Source organism: Chiloscyllium punctatum, chromosome 24 (genome assembly GCF_047496795.1).
Source record: "Chiloscyllium punctatum isolate Juve2018m chromosome 24, sChiPun1.3, whole genome shotgun sequence".
Classification (NCBI taxonomy): Eukaryota; Metazoa; Chordata; class Chondrichthyes; order Orectolobiformes; family Hemiscylliidae; genus Chiloscyllium; species Chiloscyllium punctatum.
Window position 1 is genome coordinate 39,289,216 of NC_092762.1, and position 19,661 is coordinate 39,308,876.

General features: G+C 42.7%; 1 protein-coding gene across 1 annotated transcript in view; it reads right to left on the minus strand.

Moving 5' to 3' along the window:
- LOC140494462 (calreticulin-like) overlaps positions 1–15,415 on the minus strand; it is a 41,673-nt gene extending 26,258 nt beyond the window's left edge. Inside the window, exons 1-2 of the mRNA XM_072593651.1 lie at positions 15,242–15,415; positions 75–176 (exon numbers count right to left, since the gene is read on the minus strand). Coding sequence (XP_072449752.1) covers positions 75–176; positions 15,242–15,326 — 187 coding nt within the window. The 5' untranslated portion in view covers positions 15,327–15,415. The remainder of the gene's footprint in view (positions 1–74; positions 177–15,241) is intronic.
- Positions 15,416–19,661: the final 4,246 nt, after the last annotated feature.

A 19,661-nucleotide genomic window follows, 5' to 3' on the forward strand; every position in this document is an offset into this window, starting at 1 on the left:
TTAAATTAACCAGAGATTAGCAGTGAAGCCCTATAGAAAATGTTTGACTTCTTCAAACTTGAAGAGTAACTTACCTTTGTCTTTCTCCAGATCTCCATAAAATTTTCCAGCTGTTAGTTTGAATTTGCCATAGTCCGATTTATGTTTGGATTCAACCCATCGGCTTTCCCAGGCATCTGAAATCAGAAATGGGTGGTGGCAGAGAAATCAATAGATAACTTATCAATCTGCTAGTCACATGCTTCCACAGATCTAAATTTCAGAACAAAGTTACATTCACAAATTCGTGTAAAGAAAGGAAGGATGGCTGGATAGATGATGGAAGACTGTCACCGATATGTTGCCATTCATGATCAAAGCACACTACAGTCAATAAAGTCTCTTAAAAGGATATGACATGCAGCAGTCTTGCACCTAGCAAGATCAAACAGAAGTGAGATAATAACCAACAGAAATTACTGGTAAATCTCAGCATGTCTGACAGCATCTGTGAAGAGAAATAAGTGTTAAAGGTTTGGGTCCAGTGACCCTTCTTCAAAGGGTTCTTCAGTTCTGAAGGGCCAGTGGACCCAAAACATTAACTCATATTTCTCTCCAAAGATGTTGCCAGACATGCTGAGATTTTTCAGCAATTCTCTTTTTTTGTTTCAGATTTCCAGCATTTACTGTTGCCTCGTTTTCTTTGAGATAATGACCAGATGGTTTGCTCTTAATTCTGATGAACAAGGGAATAAATATTGGCTCAGTCAGGTGATGGGCAAACTCACCTTGGCAACATTGTACTGGAAGTCATTCAGGAGGAAGAGTGGAAGAAGAAGCATGAAAAAGAATACAATAACTATAGGAGAGAGTTTGGAGGAGTAGGGTCCAAAGTAGAATGCAAAACTTCAAAAGTAATTTCTAAACTCGTATCAGAGCCACATGCCAGTTGGAATAGAGTCAAGCAGATTAAAGAATTTGATGTATAATTTATGCTGCAACGCACTAAGTAAAGAGAAGATTTTAATTCATGGAGTGCAGGAATCTGTACTCAGGAAAGAAGGAACTGCTTCCGTGGGGATGAATTCCACTTAAAAACTGTGCAGAGATTATAGAACTACAACTGTGGATAGAGGTTTAAACTAAAAAGTGGGATGGGGAAAGAGTTTAGGTGAAAAGAAAATTCATAAATCGAAATAGAAAAGCTGAGGCAAAAACGTCGCAGTAGATTTGGGTAAAAACAAGCAGAGCAAGTCAGGGAGAAACAGAATTTGACAGAAATAATGCATTAACAAGACTTATGCAAAAAATGGAATTAAAAAAGTAAAGTTAAAAGCTCTTCACAAAAAACCAAGACAAAATAAGCAGCACAAAGAGAGAAAATGATTTTGATCTAATTTCCTTAATCAGACAGGATTACAAAGTGGCCACCCTTCCTTTCCCTTTTGGTTCGCCCACCTCCCTCCAAGTCTTAGATGGAATTACCACAAGGCGGTTCATAACCTTCACATCATCCATCATTGTGGTGTTTTCATTTGGCAGATGGTTTGACAGTTAAAGCATCTTGCTGTCGTGAACCCTCCTCAGTTATCCAGACTAGGGACCAGCAACAGTACACGCTGGGTAGGTTCTGGATATAAAATAAGCATTGTTCAGCAATAACTATTCCAAGGTATACTAATTTCAATAATATAGACAGAATGGAAAAAGGGTAAGTGTACTCCTGATGATAAATGATGGCATAAATATAGAGAAAGGATTTTGACTCAGGTGATCAGAAATAGAATATGAACAGATTAGGAACTTATTTTTAAAAGGGCTCATTTTACTGGCTTCTTTAACACTTGTTAATCCATTAGACAGAGTATTAAACAATATATCTTTGGAGCTTGTAAGAAAGAATGTAATAATCGTGGGGACTTCAAATCTTTATACTGGCTGAACTAACCAAATTCACATCAACAGTCTCGAAGAGGAGTTTGTCAAATATTTCAGGTGACCGTTCCTTGAAACAAAAGGTTGAGGAACCAGATCGGAACAAACCTATTTTAGACTTAGATTCATGTAGTAATCTCAATCTCTTCCTAAGAATCACTTTATTGACTTATGGCTCTCTAAGGGTGCTGAAGATAGCATCAAATTAAAAAGAAGAGGTTTACGATGTTGCAAGGAGAAGTAGCCAGCTTGAAAATTGCAGGTGTTTTAGAAACCAGCAATGAGCCAACAGAAGTTAATATCAAAAGGAAAAAAGGATAAAAGTAATATTGCCTGTAATATGAAAACATTACAGAAGCTTTTAGAAGTATGTGAGAAAGGGGTATAATAGCTAAACTAAGCACTGGTCCCAGAGAGTCAGAGACAAAATAAATCAGATATTTGAAGTGAAGAAATGCCAGATAGGTTAAGCAACTATTTCTAGGCGAAAGTGAGTACTGCAGACGCTGGAGATTAGAGTCGAGTGTGGGGTGCTGGAAAAGCACAGCAGGTCAGGCAGCATCCAAGGAGCAGGATAATCGATGTTTTGGGCAAAAGCCCTTCATCAGGGCTGATGAAGGCTTTTGCCCGAAACATCGATTTTCCTGCTCCTTAGATGCTGCCTGACCTGCCTTGCTTTTCCAGCACCACACTTTAAACAACTATTTCTGTCTACCTTGACAATAGAAGGTATAAGTTACATGCCAGAAATTGAGGGATACCAAGTCACTTAAGATCAAAGAACTTGGGTATTCAAAAGTATTGGAGAAACTTCAGAAATTAATAGCAGGCAAACCCTCAGGATATAATGGCTTACAATGTGATTTCTATTAGCGGTCGCTGCAAAGATAGTGGGCACAATTATGAATTTTCAAAATTCCCTATATTTGTCCCAGCTGATTGGAAGTTAGCAAATGTAATATAACTATTCAGAAAAAAGAGAGAAGACAGGGCAGTAACTAGGGCAAATGTTGCAATCTACTATTAAAAGAGGAGGGAACCAACGTAGTTTTACAATAGGAAAACTGTATTTAAACACAGTAACAAGTACGTAACAAGTGTCACTAAAGGTACTTTTTCTTGCCCCCTCCCCCCCCCCAAAAAAGATAAAATTGATACAGATAAAAGGGGTGGAATAATATGTGAACATGAATGGATGGCTCAGTGGCCTCACAGTACTAGAGACCCAGGTTTGATTCTAGCCTCAGGTGACTAACTGTGTGGAATTTGTACATCCTCCCTGTGTCTGCATGGGTTTCTTCTGGGTGCTCCAGTTTCCTCACAAATATGTGCAGGATAGGTGAACTGGCCATGCTAAAAAATGCCCATAAGAACTTGTAGGTTAGGTGCATTAGGCAGGGGAAATTTAGAGTAAAAGGGTCTGGGAATGGATATGGATGTGATACTCTTGAGGGTTGGTGTGGACTTGTTGGGCCAAATATTTCCACACTGTAGAGAAGATTGTTCCTACTCTTTGGTAGAATGAACAGGAAGCAACAGGGCATCTTCAAGCTGACAAGCTGCAATTTGTACAGTGCTGAAAAAACTTTGTGCTTCAGCCTTCGTTATTTACAATAGGCATTCAAATTAACACATCCAAGTTTGCTGCCCAAACACAGCTGGTAAGAATGTCAGCTATGAAGAGGCCAGGCAACATGACACTGCAATGATATACAGACAGGTTAGCCCGAGTGAGAGCAGACAGTACAACATAGAGAGATGTGTGTTAATGTTCAGAGAGACTTGCCTATACCCTTACAAGGAAAAACAAAAATGTATTTACACAAAACAAAGCAATTAGGAAAGCAACAGCATGTTGGCTCTTATTACAGGAGAATTTGAGTGCAAGAACAAGCAGCAATTGTATAGCACTTTAAAGTAGTGTGCATTTTGGTTTCCATGTTTAAGGCAGATTTTTCTCATTCGTGAGTGTAGACTCACTAGATTCATTTCTGTGATGACAGAGTTCTCCATGATAAGAAATGGGCAAACTGGGCCTAACGTGTTCTCAAGTTTCGAGGAACGTGAGTTGACATATTTGAAGCACACCAGATTCTGAAACAGCTTGACAGTAAATATTGAGGATGGATTTCAAGCTGGGAATTAGAGAACAGCAGGCTCACGTGTCAAGATAAGATGTTGATCATTTAGGATTGAGACGAGAAATTTCTTCAGTCAAAGATGGTGAAACTTTGGAAATCCCTACTCCAGAGGGTGTGAATGCTCCATCATTGCGTACTGTATATACAATCCTAAAATTGCTGAACGTCTTGGTCTCTCAGGGTATCAAGAGACGATGAGAAGCAGGTGCAAAATAGAATTGAGGCAGAATTGTCAGTCGTGGCAAGAAGAATCAATTAATTTATATTCTTCAGTATTGCTCATTTTCTTTAAATAGACACATTTTCTCTCCTCTTCCCCTAAAGCCTCAAGGTGTGATTGGATACAGCTGCTATGCACATGAGCACTGAAGTTACTTTACAGTACTCTATTACATACTTCTTCCCCAGCATTCAGGGCACTGAATACTCCTTTCAGGCAAAACAGTGAGTTACTTGTGCTTCTTTCAGTTTAATATGTTACAGTATTGTGTTTGCTGTCTTCACTGTGGTCTCCACTATGCTGAGTGGGGTGGGGGGGGGGGGGGGGGGGGTGAAGACAGAGGATAAACCAAGAACAGAGGGAATGACTGCTTTGCAAAATGTAAAAGGCATGTCACCTACAAAGGTGACCCTAAGTTTATGCTATCTATAATTCCGTCTCTCCACCCCACTCCCACGGTAATAAAGCACCGTTTAGGCAACATATGTAATATGGGATAAGCCAAAGAGAAAGGAACGCAGGACTTCCAAACTGACTTCTGTCCAAAGCTTCCAACACTTTTAGTGAAGTTCAATTTAAGCTTTAGGAATAGCATCTCATTTTACTATTTGGCATCTTATAGATTTCCAGACTCAACAATGTATCGAACAATTTCAGATCGTAGCTTCAGCTTTCATTTATTTGGATGACCGATATTTTTATTCTCTGATGGGAGTGTCACTGGCTGGGCCAGCATTTGTCATCCATCCCTAGTTGGCCTCAAGGTGGCACTGGTGAACTGTGTTCTTGAATTACTGCAGTCCATGTATGCTGGAGGTGGACCCACAATGACCTAAGGGAAAGAATTCAGGATTTGATCCAGTGACAGTGAAGGAACACAGATATATTTCCAAGTCAGGATGGTGAGTGGTGCTCCCATTTATCTGCTGTGTTTGCCCTTCTAGATGGAAGGAGTTGTGGGTTTGGAAGCTGCTGTCCGAAGATCTTTGGTTAATTTCTACAGTGTATTATGCAGATAGAACACTATGCTGCTACTGAGCATCGGTAGTGGCAGGAGGTTTCTTTGTCCTGGATGGTGTCAAGCTCCTTGAATGTTGATGGAGCTGCACCTATCCAGGCAAGTGAGGAGTATTCCTTCACACTCCTAACTTGTGCCTTGCAGATGAGCGACAGTCATTTGGGCCAGGAGGTGATTTAGCTACTGCAGTAGTTCTAGCCTCTGACCTGCTCTTTTTTTTAGATTAGATTAGATTACTTACAGTGTGGAAACAGGCCCTTCGGCCCAACAAGTCCACACCACCCCACCGAAGCGTAACCCACCCATACCCCTACATCTGCCCCTTACCTAACACTACGGGCAATTTAGCATGGCCAATTCACCTGACCTGCACATCTTTGGACTGTGGGAGGAAACCGGAGCACCCGGAGGAAACCCACGCAGACACAGGGAGAACGTGCAAACTCCACACAGTCAGTCGCCTGAGGCGGGAACCCGAGTCTCTGGCGCTGTGAGGCAGCAGTGCTAACCACTGCCACCAATCCAGTTGAGTTTCTAATCAATGGTAATGCCCCATAATGCGGATAGTGGGGGATTCAGCGATAAAAGAACAACAAAAGAATAAAACAGCACAGGAACAAACCCTTCAGCCCTCCAAGCCTGCACAAACCATTTTGCTCTTCTGCTATCTTGCTGTATCCTTTGACAATCCTCCTCTCTATCCACAACTCCGCTAATCTTTGTATCATCCACTAACTTCCTAAATAGACCAGCTAAGTTTTCCTCCAAGTCATTTATGTAGACCACAGACAGCAGAGGTCCCAACACTTGTGATATTAAAGAATTAATCGGCTCTGCTCTGAATGCCCTGGGGGTAGGGTGGTGTGTCTTTGTCTTATAGAGTGACAGAGATGTACAGCATGGAAGCAGACAGTGGAATGTGGGAGGTTCCCACCCCATGCCATTGGGATGATTTAGGTGATAAAAAACAATAAGAACATTACAGTTGGAATTTGACTACTCCCCGTAGTTACAAAAAACAATTTGGAAAAGATTCGACCATTAAGGGGTGATTTGTATTGTGTCTCTGGAGGGAAAGTGGTCACGGCATTGTATCATAAATGACATGTGACTGTGAGGGAGTGACTGGGGGTTGTCTTGTGAGTATTACTGACTGATGTAAAGATTTTGTATAAAGGAAGGACTGTTGCCTTTTCAGAGGGAGCTTCCCTGGACACACTTCAACAGCATGGCGAAGAGTGATCAGGGATTCTCCAAAGCTTGTTCAGGGAAAGCTTTTGCCATGACCCCATAAGCTCTGCAAGGTGGGTTCAAGGTTTCTCCAAAGCTTGTACTGTACTGTATTTATTAAATTTAGTTGCTTGTTCATAGAAGTCGGCATTTGCAGTTGCATCAAGTGTGTAAGAACCTCAGGAAAAAAAGAAATCAAACACACTGATCCCCGTAGAATACCACTAGCCATGACCCTCCATTCCGAAAAGCATCCTTCCACTGCTACGCTCTGTCTCCTATGACAGAGTTAAGATCATCCTCCACCAATTTCTTCTCTTGTGAATACTGACGCAAAGTATTAGCTTAGGGCAATGGTGAATGCCTTACAACAACAAAGAACATTACAGCAGAAAAACAGGCCCTTCGGTCCTCCAAACATGTGCCGATCTGTATCCTCTGTCTAAACCCGCTGCCTATTTTCTAAGGATCTGTATCCCTTTGCTCCCTGCCCACTCATGTACCTGTCTAGATACATCTTAAATGACACTATCGTTCCCGCCCCGACCACCTTCCTCTGGCAACACGTTCCAGGCACCCACCACCCTCGCATAAAGAACTTTCCATGTGTATCACCCCTTGAACTCGTGACCCCTAGTAATTGAGTCCTCCACTCTGGGAAAAGGCTTTTGCTATCCACCCTGTCTACCCCTCATGATTTTGTAGACCTCAATCATTTCTCCCTCAACCTTTGTCCTTTTCCTCTCATCCGAGGAGCAGGATGCTGCCTGACCTGCTGTTCTTTTCCAGCACCACTCGGATCAAAACTCAAACTTGGCTTCACTGAGCAGGTTGTTGTTGAGCGGGTGCTGTTTAACATTGTTGATGAAACCTTTCATCACTTTACTGATTCTCGAGAGTAGTCTGATGAGGTGGTAATTGGCTAGTTTGGATTTGTCCTGCATTTTGAATATCAGATATATTTGGCCAAAACTGATAATGATTCAGCTAATCCCATTCACAGAATTTTGATCAGAGGCTACTAATTTGTAACATTAACTTGGTTTATTCCTCTTCACAGCTGCTGCTAGATCCGATCGTTTCTACTTTGTTGACCATCTCCCTTTCCTACACCCTTCTCTACCTCTGTAAGGGCTTAATTTCCAGTATCTAATTTTATCCAGTTCTGTCAAAGCTCATCAAGTTGAAACATTAACTCTGTGTTCACAGATGCTGCCTCATGTACTCAGCATTCCTGTATTTTTGGTTTTTATTTATTGAAAATACATTTTTGCTGTTTACTACCTATTACAGAACTGTTTTTATCCAACTTCTTATAGAGACAGAGATGCACAGCACAGAAACAGATCCTTCGGTCCAACTTGTCTATGCCGACCAGATATCCCAACTCAACCTAGTCTCACCTGCCAGCACCCGGCCCATATCCCTCCAAACCCTTCCTATTCGTATACCCATCCAGATGCCTTTTAAATGTTGCAATTGTACCAGCCTCCACCACATCCTCTGGCAGCTCATTCCATACACGTACCACCCTCTGTGTGAAAACGTTGCCCCTTAGGTCTCCTTTATATCTTTCCCCTCTCACCCTAAACCTATGCCCTCTAGTTCTGGACTTCCTCACCCCAGGGAAAAGACTTTGTCTATTTAATATATCCATACCCATCATGATTTTAAAAACGTCCATAAAGGTCACCCCTCAGCCTCCTATGCTCCAGGAAAAACAGCCCCAGCCTGTTCAGCCTCTCCCTATAGCTCAAATCCTCCAACCCTGGCAACATCCTTGTAAATCTTTTCTGAACCCTTTCAAGTTTCACAACATCATTCCGATAGGAAGGAGACCAGAACTGCACGCAGTATTCCAACAGTGGCCTAACAAATGTCCTGTACAGCCGCAACATGACTTCCCAACTCCTGTACTCAATGCTCTGACCAATAAAGGAAAGCATACCAAACACCACCTTCACTATCCTATCTACCTGCGACTCCACTTTCAAGGAGCTATGAATCTGCACTCCAAGGTCTTTTTATTCAGCAACACTCCCTAGGACCTTACCATTAAGTGTATAAGTCCTGCTAAGATTTGCTTTCCCAAAATGCAGCACCTCGCATTTATCTGAATTAAACTCCATCTGCCACTTCTCAGCCCATTGACCCATCTGATCAAGATCCCGTTGTAATTGGAGGTAACTTTCTTCACTGTCTTCTGCTCTAAGATTACTTAATTTCTTTGCTATCTCTGTTGTATGCAGGGCTCCTTCAATAACTGCGAGCAAGGGTTTTAAATACAGAATAGTCCAAAATTTGGAAAACTGCTGTCTCATTTTAGAACTTCGTCTGGATTAAGACACACAACTCTCTCATCTTGGGTGGCACGGTGCCTCACAATGCCAGGGACCGGGTTTGACTCCTCTTTTGGAGGACTGTGCAGAGTCCACAGACATTGTCCCCATTTCTTCATGGGTTTCCTCCCACAATCCAAAGATGTGTAGGTTAGGTGGACTGGACATGCTACACTGCAGAGTGTCCCCAGGCATTTACAGGCTAGGTGGATTAGTCATGGGAACAGATTTACAGAGATAGGATGGTGGTGGTGTCATCTGGGTGGGATGCTCTTTGGAGGATCATGTGGACTCAATGGGCCAAATGGCCTATTTCAATGCTGTAGGGAGTCTATGGAAACTGAGAAGCTGTTCTGAAAGCCAACCCACAAAAGAGCTGGAAAAGCACAGGTGTGTGCTTTTTACTAGTAAAGTATTTAACTCCTGAGGGGGGACATCCAAGATACTCCTGATAATGCATTGTTGAAATGAGCAATGTCATTCTGGGAAACATGCCAAGAACTCATTAAAAAATTTTGAAACAATCATGTTGCCGTGCTCACTTTCCAAACCCAGAACTAACTAGAAGCAAACTCTACCTCAGCCAAGAAACAGCTATTTTATTTTGCTTCTTAAATCCTACACCTGTTGTTGACTGATCACAAGTGGTATGGAAATGAAACGATACGATAAAGTTCTACCCTGGCAACTCCCTGGACAGACACTATGACAATGTGAAGGTGATGTCAAACTCATGTAAAATAGTAGTTTGACATCAACTGGAAAATTGTACCTGGTTCTGGGCACAACTCTTTCAGAAAGATATGAAGGCACTGGAAAGAGTACAGAAGACATTTATAAGAATGTTTCTAGGGATGAAGAATTTCAGTTATGAAAATAGATCGGAGAAACTGGGACTCATTTTCCTGAGAAAAGAAAGCTGAGGGGAGATTTGATTGAGGTATTCAAAATAATGAGGGGTCTGGAGGAAAAAAAACAAACAAACATTCTCACTCACGAATGGATCAAGAGCAGGAGGGCAAGAATGAAGGTACTTGGCAAAACCAAATGAGAAAAAACCTTTTTGAAGCAGCAAATCATTAAGGTCTGGAATGACTGCCAGAGTGTATGGTGGAGACAAGTTCAACTGGAACATTCAATAAGGTTGTTATTTGAAAAAGAATAATAAGCAGGTTACAGATGATAGGAAAATGGAACTGAATTGCTCATTTGGAGAGCTGGTGCAGATATGATGGTCTGAAATAGCTGAACCTATACTAGGGAAGGACCTATACTAGGAGATTTACAACTGCTCATTCTTACTACTATTTTGACAAGATCCAAAATGTAAGAAAATACTCTTTGAAAATAAAAGCAAATTTGTACCCTGCTTACGCTTCAGTTAGAGTTAGAGTCATAGAGATGTACAATTCAACTGTGCTTTTTCATCACATTAAAACCACATTTAAACTGTAACCTTCAAATTTGATAATTTGCTCCTTATGTCTCAGAAAGAGGACTGCATCTGTCCAAGATTATTTCACAGTTGTGAAAAATATTAGTTATAGAGTCAGATGTACAGCACAGAAACAAACCCTTTGGTCCAAGTCATCATGCCGATCAGAAATCCTAAATTAATCTAGTCCCATTTGCCAGCAGCATTTGGCCCATATTCACCTAAACCCTTCCTAATCATATACCCATTCAGATGCCTTTTAAATGCTGTAATTGTAATGACACCAGACTACTTTTCTGGTGGTTTTTAATTATTGTCTACAAGTCACTTGGTACGATTAGTTCATTTTGCCTGCTTTAAAGTGCAGGTCATTTGTTCTCAATCATTTCCACAATTTGAACAGAGTTTGAAAAGGAAGAACACTTTAGGAGATTACTAGCTTAAACCTTGCTGGGGGGTGGGGGGGGGGCGGTTTGGGGGGGTGGGGCGGTTGGGGGGGTTGGGGGGGTGGGGGCGGTAGTGGGGGGTGGGGGGGTGGGGGCGGTAGTGGGGGGTGGGGGGGTAGTGGGGGGGGTTGGGGGGGGGGGGGTGGGGGGAGTTCTCTTGTGGCACAATGGTGGTGTCCTTACCACTGGACCAGGAGGCCCAGGTTCAAATCGCACATGCTCCAGAGGTGTGTAACAACATCACTGAACTGGGTAATCAGAAAAATAGGTTAAACCCTGCTGGGATTTTCCCCCAACTCCTTTGTTCAAACATCAACCGTTACATTTACAAATCACCTGGATGTTGTAATTATCCTGATAACGTGACATGTCGATACCAAGGTTACAGCTAGAAGTGGATCCCAGTCTCTGTAACCTTGTACTATGTTACTTTGTATTTTTGATGAAGTAGCAAATAAATGGAATAAATAAAAATGAATCATGCTGATCCTGCAGGTCAGATACATAGTCAAGATCAGCAAACTTCAATGAAACAAGTTACAAATAGAATTAAAAAAAAGGTGAAAATTATCAATGCATTTCCCAAGGATATGTAGTTCTCTGGAACTGCAATGTTGAAAGTTAATCTGCCATTTCTACCATCTAGAAGGACAAGGGCAGCACATACATGGGAATACCTGCGAGTTCCCCTCCAAGTCACTCTTCATCCTGACTCTCAAAAGAACATTAGTACTTACAGCAGGAGTAGGCAATTCAAACCCTTTAATACAATCATGGCTCATCTCACCTTGGCCTCAACTCCATTTTCCTGCCCACTCTCCATAATCCTTTGACCCATTACTAATTAAGAGTCTTTCTCACCTTTTCCTTAAACTGACCACATTGAGGTAATGAATTCCACAGAACTCTTAGCAAGAAGTAATTTCTCTTCAGTGTTTTAAATCTGCTACCCCTCATCCTAAAACTACAATCTCTTGCTCTAGATTGCTCCACATGAGGAAACAGCCTCTCTACATCTACTTCATCAATCCTCTTCAGCATCTTATGAGATGGCCATAGGGAACTACAGCACAGAAAAAAAAACATCCTTTGGCCTACTGTATCTGTGCCAAAAACCACCAGCAGACTATTCGAACACCATTTTCCAGCATTTGGCTGAAAGCCTTGTATGCCTTGGCATTCCAAATGCAATTCTACAATGTTATCACCTTATAGGCAGTGAGTTCCGGATTCCCACCATCCTCTAGGTGAAAAAGGGTTTTCCCCTCAATCCGCTCAAAACCTCCTGTCCCTTACGCTTTCTGGTCATTGATCCCTCCAAGTAGAAAAGATTTTTCCTGTCTATCCTAGACCCCCCCCCCCCAAAAGATTATACATCTCAAACATGTCTCCCTCCAACTCCTTTGCTCCAAGGTAAACGTCCCAAGTTTCTCTCTCCCTTACTGAAACTCTCCAACCCAGGCAACATCCTGGGTAAATCTTCTCTGCACTCTCCAACGCTTTCACATCTCTTCTATAGTGTGAATTCCAGAATGGACACAATGTTTTAACTGTGGCCAAAATCAACATTTTACATAGTTCCAGCAAAACTTCCCTACTCAAACACAATGCCTCTGTTAATTAAGACAGGAATCCAATATGCCTTCTTAGTCACTTTATCCACCTGTCCCGATACCTTGAGGGACCAGTGTATACACACACCAAGGTGCTTCTCAGAATCCTACCTTTGCCATGTTTGTCCTGCCCAAGTGCCTCACTCACATTTATCCGGATTGAGTTCCATTTGCTACTGATCAGCCCATCTGAACTGCTCGTCTAGATCCTGCAATCAAAGGCTATCCTCTTTGCAACCCTATCGACCTTTGTATCATCTGCAAAACGTACTGGCCAACTCTCCTAAATTCAAGACTAAACTGTTTATATAAATCACAAACAGCAAGGGTCCCAACATAGACTCCTCAGATTTCCAGTCTGAAAAGCACCCTCTCCCATCACCTGCTTAGATGGCCTCTCATTCTTCTCAACTTCAGAGACCAGAAGTCTAAACTGCTCCACCACCTTTCATAAGAGAAATGCCTTGTCTCTAGAATCAATCCAGTGACTCTCCTCTGAACTGCCTCAATACAACTACATCCCTCAAGTAAGGAGACCAAAATTGTATGCATTACTCCAGGTAATTATCCAGGTGGTGGGCGTCTGGAACACATTGCCAGAAGAGTTGGTATGGCAGGCATGGTAGATTCATTTAAGATGTGTCTGGACAGATGCACGAATAGGTGGGGAGCAGAGGGATACAGATGCTTAGGAAGTGGGCGACAGGTTTAGACAGTAGATTTGGATCGGCTCAGGCTTGGAGGGCCGAAGAGCCCGTTCTTGGGTTGTAAATTTTCTTAGTTCTTGTCTTATCCATCAACTCCTGATGAAGGGCTCATGGCCGAAATGTCTACTCTCCTGCTCAGTAGCAAATGCTGCCTGACTGTGCTTTTCCAGCACCACACTCTTCAACTCTTACTCCAGGTACTATCCTACTAATGTCTTGTATAGTTGCTGTAACACTTCCCTAAATGCCAAAATTCCACTTGCCTGCCTTACTGCCTACTGTACCTGCATATTAGTTTTCATACTTGGAACTACAATCACTATTCCTTCACTGTCAACCGGTCAAAACCTGCAGCTCCATTCCTAACAGCGCCTCCTGAACTACAGTAGTTCAAAGAATTCACACAATCACTTTTTCAAAGGCAATCTGGGATGGATAATAGATTAGATTAGATTCCCTAGTGTGGAAACAGGCCCTTTGGCCCAACAAGTCCATACTGACCCTCCAAAGAGTAACCCACCCAGACCCATTTCCCTCTGACTAATGCACCTAACACTATGGGCAATTTAGCCTAGCTAATTCACCTGGCTTGCACATCTTTGTGACTGTGGGAGGAAACCAGAGCACCCGGAAGAAACCCACGCAGACACAGGGAGAATGTGCAAACTCCAATGTGGAATCGAACCTGGTACCCTGGTGCTGTGGGGCAGCAGTGCTAACCACTGAGCCACCATGCCGCTGGCCTAGTCAGTAATGCTATATCCCATGCAAGATTTTCGTTTTAAGTTAAGGGAAACACTAGATAGAATAAGCAGACACAGAAAAATCAAAGTTATTGCATGACAGTAATGTCACTGGGCTAGTAATCCACAGGTCCAGGCTAGTTTTCTGGGAACATGACTTCAAATCCCAATGGTAACTGGTGTTGTCACCCCGAAACTCTAGCAGCATGAGCCAGTCCTCACTCGGTTTGGCCTACAGGTGATCCCAAACCCACACAAAATGTGGCTGACTCTTAACCACTCTCTGAAAAAGCCTAGCAAGCCTGTCAATCAAGGGTAATTAGAGAGGGCATAGGCTTTGGGTGAAAGGGGAAAGATATAAAAGGGAGCTAAAGGGCAACTTTTTCCACACAGAGGATGGTCCATGTATGGAATGAGCTGCCAGAGGAAATGGAAGAAGCTGGTACAATTATTACATTTAAAATACATCTAGCTGGGACTAGGAAGGGTTTAAGAGGGACATGAGACAAATGCTGGCAAATGGGACCAGATTAATTTAGGATACCTGGTCGGCATGGATGAGTTGGGCTGAAGGGTCTGCTTCTGTGCTGTACATCTCTTTAGCTAAATGCTGCCTTGCCAACAATTCTCACCTCCTTGAAAGGATATGAGTTACCCTGTGGTCATTGATTGTGAACTGTGGGTCTACCTACAGCAAGCAGCTCAGCTCCAGATTTTCACGGGCAACTGAGGACAGACAATAAATGCTGGCTAGCCAGCAATGCCCATGTCCCATGAGTGATTTAATTTTAAAAAACACACTGAAACAGCTTGAGATTGTGAAAGGTGTTATATCAATGCAACTCATCGATATGTAGAAACTCATATTGAGTGGGAGGAGGGAGCATATAAAAGGCGAAATGTAAAGACCAACAATGACAACAGGATTAAATCAAGGCGCCAAACATTCGACCCTCAAAGCTCACGTTTTCACATTATGGAGTCTCCAAGCTTAAAAGAGTGCAGTATTTCCTTTTGTACTCTTCCGCAGATTCACAACTCATCCGAGCACTTCCTTTCCCCTGGAGTGTCAGTCAGGAGGATAACATAGGCGCCACAAACTCGCCATCTTCTCAATAACGTGACTTCTGATATCTGTTTCTCTGATTTTTTTTTTGAAAAAATCTTGATCTCTTTCCTCCACTTCATCTTAGTGAAACGTAAAGATTTGAAACGAAGGAAACCACATTTCGAAAATAAAGCACTATGACAATCGATAAATAGCGATAAGCATTGGTGAGAGCTGAGATTTAGCTATAAAAGAACCCATAGCAGAGATCGGAGTACAGAGAGCCAGTTGTTAGTTAAGAAGCAATTAAGTTAGTTGCAAAGAACTAATTGCAGGCAGCTAGTTAATTGGTGAAGCCGATGTTTTGTTTAGGTTTATCAGTCTCACCTCCGTCTGCGAATTGCTCGGTGAAGTAGACAGTGGACTGGGCAATGCCAGCCACGGAGCAGAACAGTAGGAACAGCAGCAGCATTTCGGAACACCAGACAGGAACAGCGCAAAGCAACAACGACAGCACTAACTCCCGGCTCGGACAATCTGGTTCAACCCTTTCTCTCCACACGGCTTCAAACCATTGGCCACAGTCAGCAGCAGCCGGGCAAATCAGCTCCAAACACGTTTTCCCCTCTTTCTAGTTCCTGGATGATTCCAGGCAGCAGTATCATTTCTTGTGGTCGCTTTCCTGCATGGGTTTTTTTTTTGGTAGCACCATAATGGCCAAATCCGATGAATTTACTCGAGAATGAGTTATTAGCTCAGTATATTTTTGAATGCAAGAAGGGTAATAATTGTTCGAGCTTCAATATTTGACTCACTGAACATAGGATTAAAAACTAAATTCACAGGGTCATTTGAATTGAGTAATTCACTGCTCAAATTTCTATCCAAATACAAATCTGACTTGAACAATGGAGCAAGTAGGAAATTCAGAAAGTTCTATCAGAGACAACATGAACAGACAACCGAATACCGTTCACAGAACAACGGAATAATACATAAACCTATTGATGTATCTGATCTCGATATCACAGAGACAATCGGTGTGATAGGACGGAATCACTGAGCCCTTGGACAAATTCGATTTGTTAGATTTGATCGATATGATTTAATTGTTGATGTTATTCATTTTTATTTATGCACTGGGGAATGTTGGGAATTTGCTCAGTAAATTTGCAGATTACATCTTGGGAGGTTTCACTTATATTACGAGTACTATATAAAGATTAGTTTCGCTACAGTGTGGAAATAGGTTATTTGGCCCAACCAGTCCACACCGATCATCCAAAGAGTAACTCACTAAGACGCATTCGCATCTGACTAATGCACCTGACACTATGGGCAATTTAGCATGGCCAATCCACCTGGCCTGCACATCTTTGTGACAATGGGGAAAAAAAACCCATACAGACAGGGGGAGAATGTACAAACTCCACACAGACAGTCACCCGAGGCTGGGATTGAACCCACTTCCCTGGTGCTGTGAGACTGTAGTGCTAACCACTGAGCCACCATACCACCTCAAACATATAATGCAATCAAGTGCAAAATGAGATTACACATATCTACATTTTTGCAGGTTGATAGGGCCAGTAGAGAATAAATGTATTATTTATAGGGAGTAGACTGATGGGGCAATAGTTGGCTGTTTTGGATTTGTTCTGCTTTTTATGTACACAACATACTCAAGCAATTTTCCACATTGTCGGGTAGATGCTGATGTTGTAACTGTACTGGAACAGCTTAGCATAGCCTTTGCAGTACCTCCAACCATTTCTTGATATCATGTGAAGTGAATCGAATTAGCCTGGTGTCTGTGATGCAGGAACCACTGGAGGAGACTGAGATGGATCATCCACTCGGCACTTTTGGCTGAAGATTGCTGCAAAAGCTTCACCCTTATCTTTTGCACTGATGTACTGGGCTTTTCCATAATTGAAGATGGAGATATTTTTACAGCCTCCTTCTCCAGTGAGTTGTTTAATCATTCACCACCAGATGTCGCAGGACTGTGGAACTTAGATCTTATCCATTGGTTTTGGAATCATTTAACTCACAAACTTGATTGAGTTTTTTAACAAAGAAGATTGATGAGGGCAGAGCAGTAGATGTGATCTACATGGACTTCAGTAAGGCATTCGACAAGGTTCCCCATGGGAGACTGATTAGCAAGGCTAGATCTCATGGAATACAGGGAGAACTAGCCATTTGGATACAGAACTGGCTCAAAGGTAGAATACAGAGGGTGGTGGTGGAGGGTTGTTTTTCAGACTGGAGGCCTATGACCAGTGGAGTGTCACAAGGATCGGTGCGGGGCCCTCTACTTTTTGTCATTTACGTAAATGTTTTGGATGCAAGCATAAGAGGTACAGTTAGTAAGTTTGCAGATGACACCAAAATTGGAGATGTAGTCATAGCGAAGAGTAAACCTCAGACTAAACAGGATCTGGACCAGATGGGTCAATGGGCTGAGAAGTGGCAGATGGAATTTAATTCAGATAAATGCAAGGTGCTTTTGGGAAAGCAAATCTTAGCAGGACTTATACACTTAATGGTAAGGTCCGAGGGAGTGTTGCTGAAGAAAGAGACCTTGGAGTGCAGGTTCATAGCTCCTTGAAAGTGGAGTCGCAGGTAGATAGGTAGTGAAGGCGGCGTTTGGTATGCTTTCCTTTATTGGTCAGAGTATTGAATACAGGAGTTGGGAGGTCATGCTGCGGCTGTACAGGACATTGGTTAGGCCACTGTTGGAATATTGCGTGCAATTCTGGTCTCCTTCCTATCGGAAAGATGTTGTGAAACTTGAAAGAGTTCCAAAAAGATTTACAAGGATGTTGCCAGGGTTGGAGGATCTGAGCTACAGGGAGAGGCTGAACAGGCTGGGGCTGTTTTCCCTAGAGCATTGGAGGCTGAGGGGTGACCTTATAGAGGTTTACAAAATTATGAGGGGCATGGATAGGATAAATAGACAAAGTCTTTTCCCTGGGGTCAGGGAGTCCAGAACTAGAGGGCATAGGTTTAAGGTGAGAGGGGAAAGATATAAAAGAGACCTAAGGGGCAACATTTTCACGCAGAGGGTGGTACGTGTATGGAATGAGCTGCCAGAGGATGTGGTGGAGGCTGGTACAATTGCAACATTTAAGAGGCATTTGGATGGGTATATGAATAGGAAGGGTTTGGAAGGATATAGGCCGGGTGCTGGCAGGTGGGACTAGATTGGGTTGGGATATCTGGTCGGCATGGACGGGTTGGACCGAAGGTCTGTTTCCGTGCTGTACATCTCTATGACTCTATAACTCTGTCTATCACTTGCTGCTTATGCTGTTTGGTGTGTAAGTAGTCCTTTTGGGTGGTTTCACTAGGTTAACACCTCATCTTTAGGTATGTCTGGTGCTGCTCCTGGCATGCCCTCCTGCACTCTCCATTGTACCAGGGTCGATCCCGTGGCTTGATGGTAATGGTTGAGTTGGCGATATGCCTGACCATGAGGTTACAGATTGTGCTGGAGTACAATTCTGCTGCTGTTGATGGCCCACAGTGCCTCGTGGGTGTCCATTCTTGAGTTGCTAGATCTGTTTGAAGTCTGTGCCATTTAACATTGTGATAGTGCCACACATCACGATGGATGTTATTCTCAGTGTGAAGGAGGGACTTCGTCTCCACAAGGACTGTGTAGTGGTCACTCTTTCTGATACTGTCATGGATAGATGCATCTGCAATTGACAGATTGGTAAGGATGAGGTGAAGTATGTTTGTTCCCTCTTGTTGGTTCCTTCACCAGCTGCCACAGACCCAGTCTAGCTGCTATATCCTGTAAGACCTGACCAGCTCCATCAGTAGTATTGCTGCCAAGCCACTCTTGATGGTGGACATTGAAATCCACCACCCAGACTACATTTTGTGCCCTTCCATCCTCAAGTGCTTCCTCCAAGTGTTGTTCAACATGGAGGAGTACCAATTCATTGGCTGAGGGAGGACAGTATGAGGTAATCAGTAGGAGGTTTCCTTACCTATGTTTAATCTAAGTTAGAAACAAAAATACTGTAGATGCTGGAATTCAAAGTAGACAAGCAGGAGGCTGGAAGAACACAGCAAGCCTCATGCTTGTTATTATTAACCTGAAGCAATGAGACTTCATGGGGTCCAGAGTCAATGTCGAGAACTCTCAGAGCAACTCCCTCCCAACCATTGTGCTACCACCTCAGCTGGGTCTATACTGCCAGTCAGACAGGACAGGTCCAGGGATAGTGGTATTGGTGTCTGGGACATAGTCATACTAACTGAATCATGATATACAAACAATGTCTGGCTGTTGCTTGATTAGTCTGTGAAACAACTCCCAATTTTGGCACTAGCCCCAAATGGTAGTGAGGAGGACTTTGCAGAATTGACTGGGCTGTTTCTGCTTTTGTCATTCTCAATGCCTAGGTCCATCCCATGGATCTGGCTAGTTTAATTTCTTTTAGACTATATAGCGATTGGTACAATTGAATGGCTTGCAAGCTAGTTCAGAGGGCAATCGAGAGTCAACCACATTGCTGTGGGTCTGGAGTCACACGTAGGCCAGACCAGGTCAAGATGGTAGATTTCCTTCCCTGAACGACGTTAGTGAACTATTTGAATCTTGTGAATCATTAGATTATGGGACTTGCTACTATGAGACTAAATAGGATGGATACCTTTATGATGAATTATGCTAAATGATGAGGAATGGGAAGAGACACTTGTGGAGCAAAAACATTTGTGGATGGATTACTTGTGACCTGTTTCTGCATTGTACATCCAGAGATAAGTTAAATTATGGTACCGTCAA